Consider the following 24932-nt stretch of genomic DNA (forward strand, 5'->3'; position numbering starts at 1 on the left):
ATTTCAAAACAGACCGCATTGTGAATGTACAGGGAACTCATAACTGTTGAGACATAAAGCAATATTTGGTGGCAATATTAGGTAGGAATGTGGTTTGAAAACTCTGATGATTTTAATATTAGATAGAAAATAAAATGAGTTCTGTCTTTTTCTGTTTTATCTGTTTTAAAACAGGTGTATGTAAAGCGCTGAATAAAGGATCCACCAAGGATCCCAATCTCGGCAATCTGTAGATATTTTATTACACATTTTTTTACTTGATGCTTTATGTTTGTTTTTTCGTTGACTAAACATTGGCGTTTATTTCCATGTATTTTTTTTTTCTTAATTATTATTATTTCCTTCGTGTGATGATAATAGAACTGAGCACAGCAATGAGTTCGTTTGGTCTGGTTGTTAATATTCGTGTGTCACAGAAACCCTGACAAAAAGGAGAGAGACGCTGAATAAATGAGTCACAAGCAGCAACAACTCCCACATCCACAACACTTGGACCAAGATGGCGGCCGAGGGGGAGTACGAGTCGATCCTGTGTGTTAAACCCGAAGTCAACGTCTACCGCATCCCGCCCCGAGCTTCAAACCGCGCCTACAGGTAGGGGGACACCGGCAGCTTCGTGTCGGTGCGGGGAAACGCGGGTTGAGGGGTTCCGGTGGGCTGTTTTTCTCACTTTGACTGTCCGCCTGTCGGTGTGTGTTTGCTCGGAGACCTCCGATGGAAAAAAAAAAAAAGGACACTGCTGTCTTTATGAGAAGCAGCGACACGAACAGAAACATGTCAGCTGGCTGAGCAGAAACATGCCACCTGTTTCAAAAGGGACCGAATGCGTGTTTGTTGTGGAGCTGTCACAGATGTGACTCCCCGCACCACAGCTGGATGAGTCTTCATTTCCACGTTCCAGATGGGTTTTAAAACCACTCATCTGCTTTAGATATATGATTCTAAATTATAGAAAAGTTCAACTTACCCCCGCGCTGGAGTAAAGTCAACAGGGGCATTAGGGGCAGTGATTTTTTTTTTTTTTTTTTTTTTTTTTTTTGTTGGACACCATATTCCCCAAACATGAAATTTGTGTCACTTTCTGAATGCATCTGATCAAATATTTATTGGTGGACACATTCATATGGATCCGGGTCATTGGATGGATGGATGGTAACAACAAAAGACATCAAAGAGGGGAGTGAAATGTGTTGTGGAGTACAGTGAATGAAATGCAAATGTTTGCTGCTTATTCTGTGAGTAAGTTCTAAAATAAATTATTCTGAGATTCCAAGATCTTAATGAATGCTATTGGAGCTTCTGTTTGTGGCCTCCTTATTTACTGTGCTGACTTTACCCCCACTACTTTAAAATAAATAAATAAATAAATAAATAAATAAATAAATACATAAAAATGTGTTACTACAAATGAAAAGCCTACCTTACAGTGAGGTATAATTGTGGATAGTTAGTGGGACCTGAAGTTCACATCAGCTTCAGATATAGACAATAGCTGTAACAGGGTCACCTATATTCCCAAAATTGTCATGATGACAGAAATGTGAACATTTTCGGTGACATGAGAGAAGATGGGAAATTAGAAATGTTTTCGTTCTCATTCGTGATAGAAATAATCCAGAGATAGAAAAGGTTATTTAAAATCAGTTGACTGAAAAAACATACATGCAACAATGGCAGCAATGTAGTTGAAGCACTGGTGGGGGAATTATACTAAAATGTTCAAGAGTAATGCAATTATCAAGAAAAATCAATAAACTTTATTGATAATGTGTGATTGTTCTCACAGTTCCAACTTTTTTGAGGTTTATTGTTGCCGTCAGGGAAGCAGTTATTTCATTGAAGTGACTGATTTAAACATTTAAGTTGTTCTTGACACTGGACTGTAAATGCAGTATGTTTATTAGATCTGAACATGGTGGCTTCTTGATTTTAAGTAATTTCACACATTGTTCCAACCTCTTTGGAGGTGGAATTGTATTTGATATTTCCATAAGCCTGAGGAGAAAGTGACTGACAGACTGCTTGTGCAGGGCGGCTGACTGGAAGCTGGATGTTCCAGACTGGTCTGGTCGGATGAGGATCACAGCCAAGGGCAAAGTGGCGTTTATCAAACTGGAGGACAAAGTGTCAGGTACGACGCCATTTGTTTGATAATGAGAGCTCCACTCAGTGATGCTTTTTTTTTTTTATAGTGACACTTGTAATGTCATGTACAGATTGTGTACACGCCCACTGAGAAAATTCCCTCCTCTGGGTTTCCTGACCGTAAATAATAAAACGATAAACCATACACATCACCAGCCTTTTTATAAAATGAGTTAAAGATATCTTTGATTTATCAAGATTAAATGATGCAGTGGTGTGTTATCTATGAAGTAATGTGCCCTCTGTCCTCTAGGGGAACTGTTTGCTCAGGCGCCAGTGAAGGAATATCCCGGCGTCGCTGTGGAAACTGTCAGCGACTCCAGCAGATACTTTGTCTTACGGATACAGGATGATAATGGTAATGATCTGACAATTTTTTTTTTTTTTTTTAATTCTTTCAGGTCAAAACCATCAATCTTGTGACGTTTTTGTTTTTTTCTCATGTTGTCTTGTCTGCAGGCCGCAGTGCTTTTATAGGAGTTGGCTTTGGGGACCGAGGGGATGCCTTTGACTTCAATGTAGCTTTGCAGGACCATTTCAAGTAAAAAGGATTGTTTGTTATTGCCATCATAATGTAATCCGTTACAATTAGACCTCTGCTTTTAGCAGAAGTAATTTAGTAACTGATTACTATGCTAATATGAACAACACAACTGTAATTAATGAACTCCCAACATGATTGTCACTTTTTGCAGGTGTTGTATATGAAAACAGTTGAGGAGCTGCAGAGCTGCTGTCTCTACCAGTAATGGTCACTGAGCCTTGCTTTGTATTCACAGTAGCTGTGATACATTATCTGCTTTAGATAATTGTTACATTTTCTTGAGAGATCTATCTGCTGCTCTCGACATGTTGGTCAGTTACTTCCGCTGTTCTCTTGCAGCCTCTTATTGTTGTCATTAGTCCGGAAATCCATTGATTTCGAGAGCTAACAACATCCACGTTATAGAGCATCCTGTAGGAAAGGAATAATATGGCTACATAAACATTATTAAAACAGAGCAAAGTTAGCTTTCCTAGTAACTAATAACATTTTTATTTATAGTAGCTAGTGAAGTAACTCTACTAATTTTTAAAGAAGGGAATAGTAACTGATTAACTCATTTCCATCAAGTTAAACAACAGTAAAATAATTTGCAAACATTTTTGGATTGTGATGTCTTTTAAACAGTAACTGTCTGTGTGACTGAATGATTCTGCTGTGTTAGAGTTGTGCTTGCAGAAAGTTGCCTGCTGCAGTTGTCCTGAAAACCGCTGCGGTGTGTTGTTTATTTCTGTGTCAGATGCTGATTGTGTGTTTGTGTCTCTGACTCCCTGCAGATGGGTGAAGCAGGAGAATGAGCTCAGTAAAAGTGCCCAGCTCGGGGATTCGGGACCAAAGCTTGACTTGGGTTTTAAGGAGGGACAGACCATCACGCTCAACATAGGCGTGAGTTTAAAAACAAAATAAATTTTTTAAAATTTTGAAATTATTTGCTTTATTTTCTTTTGTGAATAAGAAAAATAAAACAAAAATGGAACCTTTTGTCTAAAGAATTTGCTATTTGTACATTATGATGATTACTGTTGTTGCTTTGAATGTGATTTATGAAAAAGATAGAATTGAGTCAGAAATGCAGAATTGTGAGTTTTACTGCATTGCATTATACTGTACAAGTATACAGTTGCCCTGGCTTGTCCATTAACTCTTGAGATCGACGGAGCCAACATACAGTAGTATTTAAGTCTGTATGGTGTTATAGTGTATTTGCCTTTTATGAAAACAAATCATATTCAATGAAAAATATTTCAAATGCAAGTATGATAACATGAATGTGCCTTTGTGGGGTGATCTTTACTTTTCTCTTCATCTGCAGCAAGGCAAAAAAAGAGATAAGCCCCGCCCACAGAGCTCGGGTGGTTTTGGACTCCTCCCACCACCACCTGGAGGCAAGATAGCTCCTCCTCCTTCATCCGGTTCATCCAATCACAACGTCGTCCCGCAGACTGGAGGCACAGCTACAGGTAGATGGAACTCAAACATAAATCTCCCAGAATTCAACCGTGTGGTGCGACGTCTTTGTCATTCGATATGTTAGCGTTTAGGTCAGAATACAAGATAATCTCCCTTTTCACAAGGCAAACACACAGCACGTGCACTTATTCATGAAACTCTAATGAATTTCCTTATATTAAACTTTACAATCTACGGTGTCCTCTCCTGATCACCACTCATTTGTTGCACACGCCTGACATTTTGTCAACTCCATCAGGTGTCCATGGAACTGAATATTAGCCCCCGAATATAAGACAGCCCCACTTTTCCAGACCTATTTCCTGAGGGGAACAAAAGTCTTCTTACCAGCTACCAGTACGGTAGCTGCTCAGCTCAGTTTGGCCTCAGTTTGTGTTTCAGGCACTAACAATTTGATTTCCTGCCCTGTGCAGCTGTAACCTACTGAAGTGACCTATTTTCCCTCAACACTGTGTTAATTAGTTGCTGTTAAATTACTTTGGGCTTCGGGCTGCAAAAACATAATTAAAATGTGTGTCAGTGTGAAAATGATGCTCGATGAACTCTGTTTCCTCTCGCTGACAGGCTGCCTGTTGGAGCTGGACAGCAGTAACTCCAACACAGTGGTTCAGTCCAACCCGGGTTCGGATCTTTGGGGTGACTTCACTGCCCCTGCAAGGTGGGAACCTATATCCTGTAGTATCCATGTTTTAGTCAAAAGAAAAAAAAAAACACCAGGAAGATGATATGAACAGCCACATTTTCAGCTCTGCTGCTTTACGTTGTACTTAATGTCCTTGTTTTATGATAATTGCTTCTTTGCTCTCTCCTTCAAATTTCGATCCTGTTTTAACTAAAATACGTGGAAATGTTAATCATTCCTTGATGTTTTCAGCTCTGTTCCGCCTCCATCGCGACCACAGAACACCACAAACTGGATCCAGTTTTGAGTCATCGGCTGTGATTTTTCACCTCATCTGTATCCGTGTCCGTAGCTTTATGTGCATCACATTGAGAGCAACTCCCAACACACTGATCCCAAAGCAGAGGCCTGAATCACCAGAGCTGTTGAACTAACTTTATTTAGAGAAGAAATCACATATCTTTCAGATATTCCCATTAAGAAATGAAGCACTACTAACTTAAAGCCATCATGTGATATGAGCCATTTCCAATAATATGTAAGGGCTACAGGCTGAGCAGCAGGTGCTCCTCTTTTGTGTGTCTGCATCTCCTCCCCACTAGATGGCTCTCTGAACTGAGACTTAGTTCCCTTTTTGTAACAGCTCCCCCTTCAGGCTGTGCAGAGTACTACTGCTCAAGGAGAGATCTCAGTGCTTTGTGCAACCTGCTGTGAATCATGTGCGAAAAGCTGCACAAAATAAAATGTGTGCATGAAGTGCAATACATTAGTTGAAGAGAGACAATATTTCTGCAAAATTGTAAAACTGGCATCTATTTTTTATTGGAAAGCCATGTGGTATCAAAGATTTGACATTTATTAAAGTAAGAATTAAAATTACAGCTAGAGGAAAATGAGTCTGATAAACTAAACAATTCTGACACAAAGTGACTGAAGTGAGCCTTAAAAATGCCTCATTCCATTTCTTGTAATGCAAATTTGAATATTTAGTTTGATACAATCAGTGATAATAAATGTCTCAAAGTTTTCTTAATTGTTCTAATGTGGAGTTTGAATTCAAAAAATGATGCGAGTTGTTTTCTGGATGCTGAGTCTAACTTGTTGCAACTAAACAAGCTGGTAGTGTCTCAAATCTTTTAAATCCAGTTAAAACCAGTGGCTTAAATCACTTTCATTACTCTACATCAAGGATGACTTAGCTAATGTACAGCTTTTACTGTTCATTAAAAGCTGAAGTTTGATTGGTATACTCGAGGTGCATATTGTTTTGCTGTAGATTAAATCACCAGATTCCTGTTTACTGCTTGATGCGCACCAAAGCTCACCAAATTTGTTTGTACTAGAATCAGTGACAAAACACAAACTGGCTTTCCTCACTGCAATGTTTACATCATTTACGCTTTTCAAAAAGTAATTTACTCAATTTTTATTTAATTTTTTTATGCAGTTTTTTAAAACTTTTTTCCTGAAAAGTTGTGATTTCCTGCTCATTACGAGATACTATAAAAGGTTTGGTTTTGTCATGAAATACCTCCTTCTTCAATGAAGATTCACTTTCTGTGTTAAACATGCAGTATGAGACTATAAGCAGTCAATTTAAATCTGAAAATATTGTTGATGCATCTTTTGAAGTATTAATTTGCAATGAGATGCTCTTCACAGTAAATTTATCACATGGACATTTGCAGTAGTTACAGCTCTTGGATAGAATTTTGTTTTCTACAAATGAACTTCATGGAAAGAGACGGTTTGCCACACACTGCATGCTGTCACTTCACCTGTAGATTAGAGCAGCAGTTTACTTGCATTAAAAACAGAGCCTTGCAGTGAATTTCTAATCCTCAGAGTTAATGCTGCTGTGTTGAAATGATGATTTAAGAAGTGGCCACGAGTTGCAGATGTGTCGGCACAAGGCAGTTTCAAACAGAGGAGCATATATAGATGATGTAAAGTAACGGTCTGATGATATGGACTTTGGACTTACCATGCTTACCAGTTGTCATAGATGAATGAAATTGTTACCGTTCACATGTTTTCATGTTAAGACGACTCGCCTGTCAATAGACAATTCCTAACTGCACCTCCAAAGGTCACAGGCCAATTTTATAATATCTGAGCATGTCGAAGTGTTCCTTTAAATACTTGAAGAGCTAAATAACCGTCAGAAGTGAAGTCATGGGGTAATCCCCCTGTGGCCTCTGGAGAAGAACAAAACAAAAAGCTCTTATGGTGATGTTGTCCGGACTCACTGGTCTCAGGAGTGATAAACAAAAACCACCTGAATGTGTCACTCAGTGTAATGAATGTCCTTATGGCAGCAAATGAAATGTTAATGTTTATGCTGAACAGGCTTTGGCTGATTGTGAAATTGTTTACAGGATTTCGGCAGAGGAGTTGCCATGAACATGTTTTTTGTTGTTGCACTTTGATTTCATTTGTCTGCACAGATTTTTTTTTTAAGATTTGCTGTGATCTAATCACAATGACTGTATTAAAATTGGCTTAAGATTGAGGGTTTATCGATATATGTTAATGTGTGTTGTGTTTACATCCCTTGTATCGCTGGCTAAAATCTTAAAAAAAAAAAAAAAAAAAAAAAAAAAAAGAAGAAGAAGAAGTCTCCCATTTCTCATTCATTCCACCCTAGCTGTAAAGTCACTGGACTAATACTTTTGGTTTATGAGCAGCTTAATGAGAAAGAGGCAATAAATCCTTTCAAAGGATTCATGAGGTCCTGTTGTCATTTTAAATACACGACACAAATGATAAAAAGTTGGATTGGGAAAAATTGTGTTTACATTGGGGAAGATACTTCATTCTAGTGTATTATGTCAATGTTGAAGCTGGAAATTATGAGTTTTAAACCCAAAATCAACTATCAAACCAATAAGCTCCTCTTAATGTTTTTTTTTTTTTTTTTCCAACTAACTCACAGCAGCTGACTGGACGAAGGCAGGGACAGATTCCTGGGCTGGTCCTTCAGGGAAAAGACAGATTACACAGAATCCTGTGGGCAATTTAGAGACACCGATCAGTCTTTACCCTTAAACATGTCTGTGGGAGGAAACTGGAGTACCTACCAAAAAAGAAGCATCCAACCCCCACAGAGAAACACCAGGAGCTGGGATTCAAACCAGGGATCCTCTTGCAGCGAGAGCACAGAATGATCCATCATTACCTGAAAGTCAAGAAGGAGATGATGAATTTGAAATGCCAGTGTGACTTAACAGAGCCACCAGAGATGTGCTGTGTGGGAGAGGAGGTGATGAACCGACCTTTGACCCGAGCTCAGTGTTGACAGAAAGCAGCTCCAGTAAAAACAAGTTTGTTGGCTTCAAAACTTGAGCAGTTATTTTACTGTCATTATAACTTCGGTTCAGACGGGGACTCTGATCTATTTCGAAGTGATTGCATTGATGTCTGAATGTAACTGAATTAAAGGTATAATGGACGATTTTCTCGAAAAAGCCGAAGCCAAACGTCTGTTACTCGCTTTTTGAAAACGCGCATGTGCCAGACCATCCTACGCGCTGGACGGCGTGATGCAAGCATTTCTTCAGCGTGATTGACATGTCGGAGGACCAATAGTTGACACTAAACGCTAAAACATCGTCCATTATACCTTTAAGCTGCTTAAATAGACTTGCTGATTTTAGGTTCGGGATGAAGTGAGTTGATATGAATTCACTCTGGTTTTAATTGAAGCAAAACTAAACATTTCCAAAGATGTTCAAGCTGCATTTTAGTTTTGGATTGTGCTTTCCAGTCTGGATTGGTCTTAATTAGATATGCATACATGACCAAGAATCCCACCATAAGAAACTTTTCAGAATGTAGAAAAATACCCAGAGAAGCTAAAACCACCTCCATGTTGGTGTAGTTTGGCCGTATTTTGTTTTTGAGAAAGACCCCGTCCTGTTCGAACCATTTGGGAATTGCTGAAAAACTTTTGTCATGTCAGTGGAACACTTTGCTGTCTCTTTTTCTCCACCTGTGATCAAATCCATCACCTCCAGTCATAAGACTGCTGCATCTGAGTGTGATCATGGTTTTTCTACAAAACCAACCGAATGGTCTCCTTTACACTTGAAAACAGTTTTAAACATCTCCTCCACTGCTGGACTGCCTGGTTAGCTCAAACAGGCTGTTGGATTAAACACATTGTTCGAGTCTAGTTGGTGAAAAAAAAATAAAGGCAGTTATAGTAGAAGTAAGAAACATAGTTAGAGGTTAGGAAATGTGCTCATCAAGGTGGAGGCTTTAGTTCTGCTGTCAGTAAGAAGAAGAAGCATCATCCCACACCCGGACCACTAGTGATAATAATTTTGTAACAGTGACTTATACTTGCCTCAAAAGCAAAGTGTTGTTGATGTAACTCCTCCATTTCAATTGGTCATAGAGTTTTTTAACAGGATGACCCCTGACCCCTGAAACATCCTGCAGCTCCTTGTGGGGGTCCCTGAGCAGCTCACATACCGATGGAGGTCAGTCAAGAGGGTGAGAATGAAATCCACATCCTCCGAGTGGCTACTTTATTTAGCTGATAAAATAACGTGTGCAATGATGGTGAATTCTATAACAACGGATCTGGAGTCAACAACTACACTTATCTATCTTCTAAAGACACTTTGCACACCCTCGGACCGCAGGGGCGCAAAGGTTACCAGTCCATCACAGAGAAAAGCCACCATGAAAGTAAGTCCATTTTACCATCTATATGGTTTTTCTTGTTTGTTTTAACATTGCTACATACCAGGTAGATTTTAAAGGCCACATTTTAGGCAGATATTGAACTTGGCCTTGCATTCAGATCCCATTAGTATGATAAGTCAGTTGTCTTAACCGCTACCTTACAGAAATGCCAAAAGCCACATGTTGATTAGTTTCCTCCTGAGCCAGAGCCAGTCATGTTAACCACCGCTTTATACGGGAGCAGTGGAAACTGGTGTATTTTGGGACTTCTCTTGAGTTTCCTGAGTTGTTTTGAGAACAAATACTAACATTGACTTAATAAAATAAAAGAGAGTGCTCTTTAGAGTTATGTGTTTAGTTTAATCCTTTATAGGAGACTCAATGAAAATATTCAGGAATTTCAACCACAGAGAGTTGTTGAAACACTGTCAAAGACATTTTTCACTTCTGAGACTTAAATTAGCATCACTAATTTATCCCAACAGAAATCATTCGGAAAGTTGAATCCCACACATTTGACCATTTCTAGCTGAAAATGCAGTGAATTTCTAGCCTCCATGTTACTGAGTCTTATTTTCTGACAATAGAATGTGGAATTTGCGACCAACAGGCCCTAGTGTGATGACACACACTGGATATGTTTCACAGATGACATACAGTCACTTGTTCTTCAGAAGAAAATAAATGTTGAAATTACCAGAAATGCCCACATCATGCCTCATAAAGGGTCTACGAGGGTTAAAGCAAGCTGCTAATTACATTTGAAAAAAGGTCCAGGTTAATGAAAAGTTTGTGACTGGAGCACCGACTGACACAGTGGTAGACAGTGACAGTTCATAAACAAAATGGTTTAGGGAAATAGATTTTCTCAAATGGAGTTGAACTATTTTTTTGGGTTTTACATCTTATTAACAGTTTTGAGATTCCAGATATGCATCTGCTGCTCCTCTGCTACTCACACCAATATGTTACACATATAATGTATAATGTATAATGGTGTTTGTGACAAGTTCGTCTCAAACTTGAACTTGAGCTTAAACCAACATCCCACCAACACATTAATGGACTCGGTTAAACTACAGAGAAATACTGGACTTTTTAAACACTCGATATCCCTGCCTGCTCGCTGAAGATTCGGTTTCCCTTCCCAGAGATCTTTCCATCTATCAGCAGTGCAGTAATGAGAGATCGAATTTGAAGCTATAAATCACACACACACAAATTCCACAATACATTCAGCACTAAATGCTTGAATATAAAATGAGTCTTTGTTCAAAAAAAGTGTGTTTTTTCAGATGTGATGTATTTATATGCCAACACGTTTTGGGCGCTCAGCCTGTCAACGTAATGATTTGTGGCGATGCTTATAAATGTGATGCCTCACCTGGTGCTGCATTAATTATATCTCTATGGCAGTTGGTCCTATAATTGTCGATCTCCTGCTGTGCAAAGTAAAAGTCAAAGTCATTAGAGTCCATCTACTGGGAATCAGGAGCCCTGTGGAGTCCATCTCTTTTACAGTGTGTGAGTGAAAAGAGAAAGAAATCATCACAATTCCAGATCTGAATTTCATGCCAACTGACCTGATATACAATCATATTGTGTCTATATATAGATCTGCCATTATTGCTTCAAAGAACAACAAAATTGAGGGCATTTTTTTGCGTGAAAGCAGTCGGACACTGATCTGAACATGATGGGTCAGTAAAACAGACCGGCTGACAGGCTGGCTGCCCAAAAACATAACTGAGGTCACTTCAGTCTAATCTTAGTCCTGCCTCACCTTCAAAGCTACGTACATCAGCACATCATAAAATAAATTGACATGTAGGTTTTCCTCCTCTTGGCTCGGGGACTGCCATGACAAGAATTCAGAAGTGGTGCCCAGAGGAGGCGTCGCAGCCATTAGGAGATCTGTCTGCCTCCTTCACATCCAGACCAAACGTCAGCCAGCAAAGCTCCTGTCAAGTTATCTGCAGAAGACTGCTGCAGTGATTTACTTTTCTGTCACATACAGCCATTAAGTGAACTAGACAGTGCATTCGACCATCCTTTGATTCACTCGTCTTCTATATCTGCTTCATTCAGAGTAGAACAAATGACTTACTGTTTATTTTACAAGAATAATCTCATTAACTTTTGAAACGTACAACAGCAACAGCTTCCACAGCACAATTAAAAGCGATATAATGAAATGCAAAAAAAAAAAAAAATAGAAAAATGTAGAGAAACACATGAAAAACACCCAAAAATACCTTTTCATTATGCTTCCTCTACATAATCATTTCAAATAGCTTCAAAACCAATGTTAATTACTTCAATTTTCACATCTTTCTGCAGGTGATTTTATCAACAATCTGTAATGACGAATGATGTAATTTGGACTCAGACTGTGAAAAAGGAAGCACAGGAGAAAACCTATGCATGCACAGGGAGAACATGCAAATTTCCTCATTTTAGGCCCGTTTTTGCTGCGATGGTACTAACTATTCAATCACTGCATGAGTTTAGTATTTGGGTTTGCTCATGCACAAACTTGAAGAATTCAAAGTATTGACGAGCAAAAAGATCAAAAGATATATCAGAGAAAATCTGCATCAAATCAAACCAGAGATGTGACATATTTGTATTTTGGTTCTCAGAAAGTTATTGTGCTTACAGCTAATTTGGCCTTCCTCATTCACAGGCAAACAGTCATTCACATACACAGTAAGTCATATTCAAGCTGATTCAAGAAACTTCTGATGCCTTTTACAGCTAAAAATCAGGAATCCACCCATAAATTGTAAGATAGTTTTCCTTTTGGAACGTTGGGAACGTAAAACCAAGTCATTTGGGGTTTTGTGATCTACGATCAGGACAAAACATTAAAATAGTTCTTGTAGTTATTTGAACATTCCAGAGGAAAAAGAAACCAGGAAATACATGTTACACAATTTAAGTCACGCTGTTGTCTGATGACTAACAGATACAGATTCAGAATTTATTTTTTATTATTATTTTATTTTATTCTATTTTATTTTATTTTATTTTATATTTTATTTTATTTTTTTATTTTTTTTACAATAGATAACCAGTTACACTCTCATGGAAGTTCAGCTCTACTCAAAAAGAAGCACTGAGACTTCAACAGTTTTTGAAGCAACAAAAGTATTGAAGAAAATGACCCCGGATTAGATAAAATCTAATTTATGTGTTACAGAATTTTTTTAGTATGTGAACACAGCAACAAGTAACAGAAACCTGCCTTTGATACACTTTGCATTGTATGGTTTTAAAAGTATAGCAACAGCAAAAATCTAGAAAAAATATTAAATTGGGTGTTTTGTCAAAATTTAGCTCGCAAATGCATTTTAAAATGAGTTTTCAGCATTTCCAGAAACTGTGAAAGCGGGAGTCCGATACTTGCGGTAACAGCTCCACTTTGAGCTTCCTTTCTCACTAATTCAATGACCAGGTTTTTCTGGAATCTGCCAAGTTCCTGCAATGTCCCTCTAATGTTTTCTTCTTTTATTACTTCCTCTGAATTACTTGAAATATTTCTCATGCACCCACACGCTGGCTTGTCTGCCAAATATACACAGTGTAACTCAGTGTTGCACAATCCGAGCATACCGAAGACACACAGCTTTAGTGCGGGATATCAGGTGAAATGTCATGAGAGACATTTGGATGGGAATAGTTTACAGGCCACCGGCCAGCGTCCTCAAGCCCCTCGGACTTTGCAAGTGTGAAACCCTAATCAAACTGTCTCCCCTCTAACAAGCTTGCTAATTCATTGGTTTTAGCTCAGGAGGATTCCTGAGATAACGCAAAGATGCTCATCCTCAAAGACGATCTCTTCATTGAAATGTTTCTATATTAATGCAAAAAATAGCGATTTGTTGAAACGAGATGACAGATTACCATGTCACTGGACATTAGGATAATTTAGGAGTTGGTGAGGTGACAGAGAGGCAAAAGATCAAAGGTTAAAATGACTGAATATCACTTTTTAGTAAAATGTTATGAAGCATTTCAAAGGTGTTGTGGGTGTTGTGGGCATTTCAAAGGAGCAGCGGGTCAGTGTGTGAGTATTTACATATTTTCCTGTTGGAAGATGAGTAAATACTCCAACAGATTTCTGTCAAACCCACTTCTCCCCTTATGAGTCCAGAAACTCATTGGCGCATATGTAATGATTGTATATTTCATTTCATCTGCTTTCCAGGAACCGAGGAAACCGCCTCTGATTTTAGCTTTTACAGACTTGCGTTACCCCAAATGACTTGGAAAGGATTTCACGAGCAAATTTCTATCAGATTAACAACTAAAAATGGATTTATGGGATATCACTTGATGAAACTGAATACATGGGAATAGAATAAATATGCTGTGTGGCCAGAGAGGCCTCAGGACGAGGAACAAATCACATAAACAAGTCCTCATCGTTCAAAAGCATTTGATTTTCTATCCTTTCCCAAACACCTCCACTACATTGTCAGGTAAGTTTATCCATCCATCCATCTTCTACACCTGCATCATCCAGAGAAGGCCTACAATGTTCCTACACAACTTGTGCTGTCGCTGTTCCATCGTGTATAAAATAGGTGCAACATAAATAAAATGTAATTCATTACTTAATGGCACTGTTTAATGTAATGTTTGATCTACCAGGGCATGACTCTTCTTCTCTTGACAGAGAAGGTACTGGAATCACTCACCACACCATCTTGTGGTACGAAGTGGTATTACATGAATGGTGGCTTGACGAGGTGACTGATTTGCAAATTTCTGTGGATATTTCTGCAGGAGAAGCTAAACTCATCTTCTTTATAAGTATAATTCATACCCGGTAGGGCCATGAAACACCATTCACGTGAGCTTTCCCTGCTGTACATGGTATGAACACAAACTGCCGCGAAAAATCTAATAGTTTCAATTCCTGCATAAAATTCAGAGAATCAACATGAAAATTTAATCTTCAAGTCCCAGTAAAAAACTGATCAACAGTTTTTGTTTGATCTAAGTTTACGAGTTGTTTTCTATCCCTGGATACCTTGAGGAAACCTTGACCTTCAGCAGCTTTTTTTTTCTCTTGTTTTTGTTTTCACCTCTGCTTCTTATTTACGGCTGCAGTCTTTATTAGGCTGGGCAGCGGTTCAGCTCGCTGTGGTCTGGTCGACCGCAGCTCCTGCTCTCTCTCTGACCTCACCTTCCTCTCACCCTTTAAATGCTGCTGACTTTCCCTTTTCCACGGAAGAGCCAGAGATCAAATACTTTCTGGCAAACAAACCATACAGTAGCAGGCTCTGACACCCTCTCAGTCTGAGAAACAGAGACCAGAGGTTTAAGAGTGAATGAAGAAACCTAAACACCGGAAAACCTTTATAAAACCTTCAAAAGCTTATTTTTCTTTAAAGATCTAAGTTTGTGAGGCAGTGTCAGTTGATTCTTGTTGAGTGAAAATGAGATTCATTATGTCTGAGTTGAAATAGGCCAAAAACTCAGCCACAAGAAACCTCATGACTCCAGGATCTGTTTCAATCAGCTCCTGCTCACTGCTTGTGTTTTGGAACAGGTCATCCATTTTTCTTGTCTTGCAGCGACAACAGCTCTGCCATGTAATCGCAGACAAATGTAACTATTCGGTGTCAAATTTATAGTCAGGAGCTTAAAAGAGGTTTAAGATGTATTGATACAGAAATGTGGGAAGCGTTTTCCTCAGTCTCCAGTATGTGCTGGAGTAAATGTGCTCGGAGTGTGACTTGGCGGGGAAGCTGAAGCACTGGAGCCATGAGCAGCGGCACATACGTGCATCTGGTGCTGAAAGGTTGTAGAAACAGATATATGACAAGAGATCTATTTTTGAAAACACCTGGGAATGGTTTCCAGATGGTCCCCCCTCAGTGCGTCTGTGTATGTGCCTCATCTATTTACACTGGTGTATAATCTTACCAAGGACGTGACTAATGATGTGTGATTCAAACAGAACATGATATGGTTTTGACTGATTTCCACAAAAATCATTCATGAATAACAGAATCCTGACAAAAAGTAATTTTATTTCATCAAAAGTTTAGTTTGCAGGCATGAAATAACAGCACAGTAGATGCAAAAGTATGTTTTGCAGCTTATAAGAAACATTAAACTATACAAAAGACCACACTGTATTTAAAGTTTGATATAAAATACTAACAGTTAGCATCTTAATTATTATACAATCATCACATCTAATAAAAGTTAAACACTTATTCCTTCTTTCTCAGTGAAGCGTGTTCTTCTTATAGATCTTAATGGAGACTCAGACCAAAAGGATTTTACGAACAATCATCTGCAGATTTTTTTTTTACTCTTTTTTTACCCAAAGTCAGAAAAACCCTGGTGTGGTCTTTTTAAACTTGACCTCAGACAGGTTTATTACAAGGCACTAGTGCAGTCTAAATCCAGTTCACAGCCTACGATTACGTATGATACACTGTAGAGCGTAGAGACAAATATAGCGGCAGCGTGCTAAAGACGGTATCTTTTACAAGGACACGATAGCACTGCAGCTCTAAACACTGACAATCACCAGCGCTGCAGCTGCTGATACATGATTTCCCCACGTTCATTTTAATCTGATACGAGCAACTGTTTTGAAAACACTTTAATTTTTGTTTGAGAAGTCGGAACAGCTGCTGAACTCCCACAGCCACATTTTCCCAAAAGACCGATTTCCCATAAACCATGTCATTTCCATTTAACAAGGGGGATTTTTACAAAGCCGCTTTCCTAAATGTTTGAAGAGGTTAAACATGCAGGAGGTGACTTTTTCTTATTTCCCTCCATCTAGCTCCTGCCATAACTGGTTTAATTTCCTTCCAAATGTTGAATAGACGTACAAGCTTTTCAGGTAAACTTGATGTCAAACTGATGTTTGATGTTATCAAGAATCAGGACAATGACTTAATTTATTGTGGCATCAGGGGGCACAGTTTACATGAGAATAAGCAGTGCTGTCTTTACATGCAATTCAGGAAAAGTACCTTTTAAGTACATTATTGCATGTAAGAAAAGTGTTTCCGCCAGTTCATACGGTTATGTATTAACTTTAAAATTTACATTTCATTAGAGAACAACTGTTTAATTCATATCGGGGTGTTCAGCAACAACAGCATAACTTAATCCATCATTGGTATTGCTGTTGATCAACCAGATGTGTAGTGCACCTTTCAGAGAAGTCGTGTTTTCCATTTTTAAATAAAGATGGGCTGGTGTCTAAAGCCTCCTCTCAACCTGTTTTGATGAAGTGCTGCTTTTAGTGACTCAACAGACTGTTGCGTAAGCAAAGAACCACAAGGCCGTGAAGGTTTATTTCACTTTCACTTGATACAGAATACTGAAATGAAAGTTTGCTGTCGTCTAATGAAGCAATTCATTTCAGGTTTTCTCAGTAAATTACAGTCCTGAAATCTTAAAAAGTTTGGGAAAATAAACCCGTCGATACAAAGCGAACCAGCAGCTCACCACTGTTGTTTTGTTCTGTTGTATTTTCTTAACGCTGTCCTCTCCCCTCCATCTCTTTCACATTCCTGAGAGTTCCTTTCCCTCTACTCTTCTTCCTCTCCTCTTTCAGCCTCAGCCTCTCGTTCTCTGTTATCCAGTCCCCTCCGAGGAAACGCAGCACATCCTCGGGTCGACTGCGTAGGTTTGGCCTGGGGTCGAGAAGCGACTGGAAGAAGGAACAAGCCAGCGGGGTAAAACATGCAAACTGTGGCGCAACAGGAAAGTTCTCCTTATTCAGTCCTGTTTCGCTTGAATCATTTTCTGGCTCTGCCCACAAGTCTAATTCGCCATTCGGGCCTGTACACCTGTCAAACCATTCTTGATATTTCAGGTATGCTCGGCAGTCGCTGGCCGTTTCAGCCCAGGGGTGGCTGCCGGTCAGCATGGCGTACGTCAGGATGCCCAGCGCCCAGCTGTCTGTGCTGGGCTCCACAGACCCCCAGACTCTCGCCTTCTTCTTCTGCTCTTCCTTCTCCTTGAAGCCACTGTCCTTGTCATTTATGCTGCTCCAGCTGTCCTGGTTTCCTCGAGCTATCTCGGCCTCAGGGGGGCAATAAGGAGAGCTGTACCAGACCTCGGGGACCCTGGTTCCTGTTGCCTTGACCTGAAGGAAACAAACATCGAAATAGCTCTTGATTAGCCTCACACATTTTAACATAGCCTTTCTGGTAGAGTTCGCATTCATCTTCTTAACTGAAAGCAGTGAAGTAAAGAAAGTGTAAAGAACATTTTATTCTAGTTTGCATTCATGCTTTTTTTTCCCTGTTTTTGCACAGACCTTTGAAACCTGCCAAATATCAACACATCCTAAGAAAGCTATGTAATCAATGGAGATTATCTCACATCGTTTGATATTAGGATTCTTGTACTGACCATGCCAAAGTCTCCCAGTTTGACCCAACGGCAGGCAGAGTCGCACAGGAAGACATTCTCCGGCTTGACATCTCTGTGGACAAAGCCGAGCGTGTGCAGGTGGGACAGCGCGCCACAAAGCTGTGCCACCACCCGCTGACAGCAGTCCTCCTCCACACCCACCTGGAGAGCACCGGAGGAGGGAGAGGATTGATTTTCTACTGAAATACACTCAGGGGGTTCACTCTGTGTTGTATTATTCATGCGAAATGCCAGCGTACCTCAGGCAGGATCACGTCGTAGAGATCACCGAACAGGCTGGCCTGTTGAGCAAAGACGTAGTGTGAAGGCGTGGAGTAGGCGATTCCCAGAGCTCTCGTCAGGGATGGGTGTGTGCAGAATGACAGAGAGAGGTTATACTCTCTCAGGAAGGAGAAAAGTGACGTGGACTCGCGAGGGAAGAATTTCAGAGCCATCGGCGTGCCTGCAGAGTCAGCAAGAAAACATCTAGGCCTGAGTTTTGATGACCTGCAGCTACAGTGAACATGGTGGCTTCACTCACCTCTCTTCCTGTGTAAAGCCAGCATGACTTTCCCGTACGAGCCCTCACCCAGGAGTTTTAGAACCTTGAAGTGCTCTGATGTGTCCATGGGAATCAGAGACTGGGCTGTCAGGTGGCACATTTCATCCAGAAGCTTTATGGCAGCCTGGACACACAGTCACAGATCACTGCAGGCAGCAGTAAATTAACCTCTCGTATTGTCTGTTCAACATCTTTAATGCTGTCAGTCTGAAGGTGTCTTTTGATTTGTCACAATCATCCCTTCCATACTAACGAGTGACAAAATTGCCCTCCGTCGCTTATTTTAGTGACATATGTGAATTGTGCTTCCTCAAGGAAAACAGCAGCTGGAGAAGTTTTCAGAACTAGGTTTAGCATCCATTAGTAGATACTTTGTAGCTTCCCCATGTCATCCTTTTTCTTTATGTTGTCTATAAACTGATAAAACTCCATGATTATGCCTGAAACTTTGAGAGTTTGTCCCTTGCTTTGTAAAATAATCTCTTCGCTTTTGATTGTGCTTTAAATGTAAAGTAATGGTAGATTATTAAAAAAAAAAAAAAAAACCTGAGCAATACACTGCACACATACAATCAATGCACATTAGAATCTGACTGTTTTTAGACATGAAGGCCCATATGTCATAAATGTTTTTTGCTTAGAATTTCTTATATTCCGTTAAACCATGTAAGTTGTAAAACATTAACTCTCAATTATGTATAAACAATCAATAACAGAAATCCAGTGAGAACTGCATCAATTTAGAGTATTTTTATGTAAAAAAAAAAAAAAAATGGTGATATGCTTGCATTCACACTTTCTGTGAACTCTGAATTATGTTTTTTTTTCTCTTATTTTGATGAGTTTTCTATACAGGGTTAATGAAGGACTTCAGTCGGTGCCTCTACTTCTTCCGGCAATTTTAAAAGCACTAAAAGTAACTCAGTTATTTATTGCTATGATGGAATCAAATACATTTAAAAAACTATTGGGCAAGATGGTGTTGCATCTGGATGTCACTCAAAATAAATTATTAGCTGTCATTGGTATGAGTCCAGATTTCATTTCATGTTTTTACACAGTGGATCAAATGAAACATCCAAATCCAAATATAGCAGACAGACTTAGTTTGAGTCCATTTTTAGTTTATTATTTAGTTCATGTCATGTTTTCTGTCTGACCTTTTGCTTTGAGCATAGATGCCCAGCGATAACTTTTACGGAAACATTTTATAGAAAACTAATGGATGAAAATTCAGAGCTCCTTTCATACAGATCGATAAGAATTTGCACATCAATTATTCAAAAGCAGGGATGATGTGTTGATCCTATTTGCAGACATCTCTGTAAACAGCTTCCTCGTGTTTCACGTCTCACCGGACTCAAACCTGGGTCACTGATATCACACACATTGATTAAGGTTGCGTTTTCTGAAATAAATCCCTGAAAGCTCTTTGAAATGTAACGCAGCCATAGCTGTGATGATTGTTGTTATGGTGATGCTGGCAACACTGATCTGCAGCTATAAACATGTCTGTTAATAGCCTCATGAAATCCACACACACGCACGCACGCACGCACACACACACACACGCACGCTCTCTCTCTCTGTTCTTTATTGTAACTTGTGCTGAGTGATTGGTATGATGCTTTTCCTGACAACTTTTCAAGCCTCCACCACTGGATCCAACGTTTCAGTCCACAAAAGACACATAAAGAGGAAAACAAGTGTAAATAAACACTCCAAATCTACCTTACCTAACCTGAATGTATGTGAATGTATCTAATCCTAGCTTAAAAATCACATCTTAATATTTTAACAAACACGGACAACCTCAGGGCGAAAAAACATTTTTGTTTTCGCAGATTTGGATTAGAGTATTTTTTTGTCGAGTGTGGAGAGTATTTACGGGTTTAAGTCCACACTGTGACTAAAACAGAAAGCAAAGGGGACAAATATACTATATACATACCCAGTTTCAATACCTTCTGAGGACATTCCAATGATTTATATTTATTTCTTGCTGACTTAAATTACACCTAACTGAAGAGCGTGAGTCTTACCCCAAACCTCAGCCAGACCTCAAAATCCTCATTTTGGCCTCAGATGTTTGTCTCCATAATGACAGATGCTCCCATTTGTCACTGTGCGATTCAGTCCACAGTGACTCAAACAATATGTGAAACTTTGTGGGAGCCAATGTTTCATTCGTATGTTTCAGGCCCCATAAAGAGAGAACACACACACACACACACACACACACACACACACACACACACACACACACACACACACACACGCAGTTTTGTCGGGGGCAGCGTTGATGTTTCCAGCTGGCACCCTCGGGGCCCAGACTGGGATTTAGTGGTACTGTATAGATCTAAATGTGGGGCAGCTCATTACAGCTCATTAGTAAACGGTTTGGAGCTGTGAACGCGCCACACACAGACAGCGTCGTTCTCTCGCTGAAGCTTTGTTCGCACGGACACCCAAGAAGAGAATGACTCACTGAGGTGGACAGATTTTATGATGAACTGTGCAGATTATTCTGGCAGTTAAAATCCGCTTTGTTTTTCAAGACCGTATCTGACCAAAGGGACTGCTGGATGGATTTGGTAAAACATCTTTTCACTTATTAATAGACACGCTATCATGTGAAATGGTACACTGTTTAGAGGACCCTGCTGTGTGCTGACTGAAAGGTTATTATCATAAAAGTTGATATGAATCAGACAACTGGATATCACGTTGTGTTTAACCTCAAAATATGCAGACATAATGTTTATTGGGTGTCGTTTAACTGATTAAATAAAGAAAAAAGAAATAGTTTCAGCAGCAGCAGCAGCAGCATTCTCGCTTGTTGTATCGGTGTTTCTTAATCCTGCTCCGGGATTTTATCACCTCTCATTATCTGTCCTGCATGTTTTAGATGTTTCCTTGCACCAGTTCATTCCACTGACACAAATGACGTGTTGTTGCTCTTCTGCAGAGCCTGATGACAGGACAGAGGATCGAGGAACCTTTGTTACGCAATACGGTTTAAGCTCTAATCCTCCACCACCATGTGTGAATACAAATTTAGAGCGAGGAGCCTGAGTGGAAAATGACCTCCAAACATCTCAGTAGTATTTCAAACTGTCTGAGACAAATGTTTTTATGAGCCAGAGGAACATCTTTAAATAAACTTCCCCCCCTCAAAGCATTATTTCAATTAGTACTTTTGCATTAATTTATGCAGGAAGGCCACTTTGAGAGTGTCGGATCTCTTGATCATGTGATGCAGCACTATAAAAGATACGTGACAAGTGAAAATGTACAACAACTGAAAACAATTCAGCAATTATATTAACAATAATTCCAACAATTATTATGGAAACTTTGACATTCTCACGTGCTAAGCACCAACTAAGCCACTAAAGGTAAAAGTTTCCTGCAGTTTAAACTGATTTCTCTCCTTTTGTAACAAAATTATGAAAGATGTCTCCCTCAAATCAATCAGTACGGATGGACGTATGGCAGTATGGAGCACAGGAGCTGCTTTATGGAAGACGACAAAAAAGTTTCAATAAATGAGACTGTTTGGTCAAAGAAGACATTATTTAAAAAGGCCGATTGATGCTTATTGTTTTATTTACAACAATTGTATGAACAATTGTGATGTGAAAGTACATATTCATGTTCAGTGGAAATATCCAAAGTTTGCTAGCAGAGGGAATGTAATAAAGAGCTGTTCACATTTTTGTCAAGATTAAGGATTAAGAGGACATTCAGAGAATACATTGCTGACGTGCTCAGGAACAGGTCTGGTTCTGACAGAACAACTCAACAGCATCTCAGTATCAGCATGTGGATCACCCAGAGAGCGAGAGAGAGAGAGAGAGAGAGAGAGAGGGAGAGAGACAGACAGACAGGCAGATAGACACGCTCTGCTCAACAGTTTGTGAACTAGAACGCAATGTTGTGTGCAGGCCTGTGTGTTTGCAAAGAAGTGCATGAACTTTGAAAACCATGCACGATATTGTCCACATTATTGTCAGTGCTGATACTAATACTGAAAGGTTCATGAGGAGCCATGGAGAAATGAACAGCGCTGCATACAAACTGAACTGTAGATAACCTGCAGATGCTGTGCACTGCAGCATTCACTGCATGCAGTTTATCAAACTGACAGAAATTCTTTGTTCACCAAAATATGTCTGATGGCATGCTGATTTAAATGAATTGATACAAAAACTGCAGTATTATCTCCATATTTTTTGTTTTGCATGTGGCTGGTTTTGGTTTGGTTATGCATACATTTGCCTGAGAATGGTTCATTGCAGTGTTCATCACTGCATACACTTTAATCAGATTCTATGAAGTCTATTATTTTTAGAACATGATGTTTGAATCAATTCATATAAATGAAATATACTTATTGTACGATCAAATCAACCAAATCAATTTTTTCCCATGACACAGGCACAGTGAGTCTTCTATTAGTTCTGAAGCAGTGTGCAGTTCCTGCACTAACTCCACTTACTGTCATTTTGCTCCTGCGGTTTGGTTCAACGTAGTTGATCCCCAGTTAAAAAAGTCGTTCCGGATGAATTTATGTCTTGCTCTCCGTCTGGCAGGTGCACCTGTCAGGAAGTCCTCTGCTCTGAATCTCCTCTCCACCTACAGCTCTGGACCGAGGGCGACTCGCTCTGCTGCAGACCGGCTCTGGCTCTCAGAAAACCTCTTTCAGCTGATCGGCAGGCTCATTCAACGTCTTCATGCTTCTGTTGCTGCTGCTGCTGCTGCAACTTTTATCCCAAAGTGATCTGTCTTCACCTCTACCCCTCCTCCCTCTGCCGCTGCTACACTGCAGGGAGGATCCAGAGAAGTGTCATGTATGTCTGTGTGTTCAACAGAGTAAGTGTGTTACAGTCTGGATCAGATCCCAGGGAGTGTTTCTGATCAGTATGGCTGCCGCTCTATAGGTTTTCAAGGTATCGCTTTATCTTTAAATACACACATTTGAGTATTTCAACTGTGACTGTGAATTACATCATGATAATATTCACAAATTATGAATTGGAAATGCAACATTTGGCCAACAATGAAAGGGTGAGACAGTACAATGTGAATTACAATAAAATATGTACATAACATGTGCACGGATGCTCTGACCTGACCCTTTCTCTTGAGATTTCAGTACCTCATACTCCACAAAATATCCTAAATATTAAGATAGTTGTCTTTGTGACTGGTAGTGGAACTTTTAAGATTTAAATCAGAACAAGTGAGTGTTATTCAAAACACTGCTGTGCATTATTCACTGAGGTTATATTTGAACTGATGAGCGTGAATTTTCCAGTGAAGCCTCCAGTCTGCTGAAGCTGGAACCAATGAAATCATCGCACAAATAGAGCAATGAATGGAACGGTGTGCAAAGCTATTTCCAGTGTGTGTTTCCAATTTAGTGACCAATCTGGACAGTTTTGTTGGGATTTACATATGTATTCATGTATGATGTACCACTACAACAACACCTTCCATTGATCCCTTTTAAAACTGTGCGACATGTTTGGAGCAGTCACCACCAGCAAGACCGAAGTGCAAAAATACTCTATCAACTATTCATCTCTAAGCAGTAGACATAGGTAAGCATTATTACTGGTAGTCTCTAGTGAGGAAAAATTATGGGAATGTTTGAACTCCCAAGGGAGCTGAACTTCTTTTAAAACTTGCCAATTTAAAGTTGCCGGTAACACTTTACTTGAAGCACCTGGTATAACACATTATAAGTAGTTATAAACACTCATAAATGATCACAATGCTTTATAACCCACTATACAGCATAGGATTAGGGTTAGGGTTAGGTCCTGATATTATAAAGCATTGTGATAATTTATGACTGTTTATGACTATAGTTATACAGCGCCATAATGTACTTATGTGTTATACAGGGGTGCTTCAAGTAAAGTGTTACCAAGTCATCAAATAAGTGAACAAGTTTTTAGACAATGGGACAAAACTAAAACCTGCAGGCAGAGAAAAAAGCACGAGAAAAAAAAATCAAATAAAATGGATAAGTCAGCTCTAGGTTAACTTAATCTGAAGTGACAGAGCTAACCCCTGCTCCACCGTGCCACCCACATTCACAGCATAACATTGCATCAACATGACAGATATTCTTCCAATCAGCCACACTCTGTCGCTCCAGCACTTTTTTTAATCAGCCACTCCCATCCCGTCTTCCACAAGCAGCTCAACAAAAACCCAGTTCTACTACAAGAATATTATACTTACAAAAGACTTCAACAATGTAAAAACGTCAGCTTTTTAAAGATAAAGTACTAAAACCGACACAGCAGGCACTGTCCTCTCTGTATGACATGAAGAAAACAGTTTTCCTGTGTGAAAAGTTAAACTGTGGCGGTATTAGTATGTGTGAATCATAAAAAATGTTCACAATATGAGAATTTCATACAGATTTGTGTTTCCAACACTATAACATCTGACAAGAATAGGTCCTGCTATAAAACTGCTGC

The 24932-nt window shown here is 39.5% G+C and overlaps 2 protein-coding genes across 2 annotated transcripts; one reads left to right on the plus strand and one right to left on the minus strand.

Moving 5' to 3' along the window:
• Positions 1-471: 471 nt before the first annotated feature.
• Positions 472-5226, plus strand: necap1 (NECAP endocytosis associated 1). Its single transcript, XM_030120677.1, has 8 exons — positions 472-594; positions 2031-2131; positions 2399-2503; positions 2605-2686; positions 3466-3574; positions 4002-4149; positions 4724-4817; positions 5034-5226. The coding sequence occupies exons 1-8, from the start codon at positions 500-502 to the stop codon at positions 5086-5088; spliced, it is 789 nt and encodes a 262-aa protein (XP_029976537.1). The 5' UTR covers positions 472-499; the 3' UTR covers positions 5089-5226.
• A 10304-nt stretch (positions 5227-15530) lies between these two features.
• LOC115409477 (serine/threonine-protein kinase SBK1) lies at positions 15531-23189 on the minus strand. The gene is made up of 5 exons (XM_030120683.1): positions 22937-23189; positions 18415-18559; positions 18134-18336; positions 17874-18035; positions 15531-17604 (listed from the first exon to the last, which is right to left on the minus strand). Exons 1-5 carry the CDS (start codon positions 22940-22942, stop codon positions 16990-16992), a joined length of 1131 nt encoding a protein of 376 aa, XP_029976543.1. The 5' UTR covers positions 22943-23189; the 3' UTR covers positions 15531-16989.
• Positions 23190-24932: the final 1743 nt, after the last annotated feature.

This window comes from Salarias fasciatus, chromosome 22 (genome assembly GCF_902148845.1).
Source record: "Salarias fasciatus chromosome 22, fSalaFa1.1, whole genome shotgun sequence".
Taxonomy (NCBI): Eukaryota; Metazoa; Chordata; class Actinopteri; order Blenniiformes; family Blenniidae; genus Salarias; species Salarias fasciatus.

Coding starts and splice junctions, on each gene's coding strand:
- necap1 (XM_030120677.1), top strand. CDS start 500: ATGGCGGCCGAGGGGGAGTACGAGTCGATCCTGTGTGTTAAACCCGAA. Junction 2,504..2,604: donor ACGGATACAGGATGATAATG/GTAATGATCTGA, acceptor TCTTGTCTGCAG/GCCGCAGTGCTTTTATAGGA. Junction 4,818..5,033: donor GACTTCACTGCCCCTGCAAG/GTGGGAACCTAT, acceptor TGATGTTTTCAG/CTCTGTTCCGCCTCCATCGC.
- LOC115409477 (XM_030120683.1), bottom strand. Junction 18,036..18,133: donor ACGACGTGATCCTGCCTGAG/GTACGCTGGCAT, acceptor GGTGCTCTCCAG/GTGGGTGTGGAGGAGGACTG. Junction 17,605..17,873: donor AACTGGGAGACTTTGGCATG/GTCAGTACAAGA, acceptor TGTTTCCTTCAG/GTCAAGGCAACAGGAACCAG.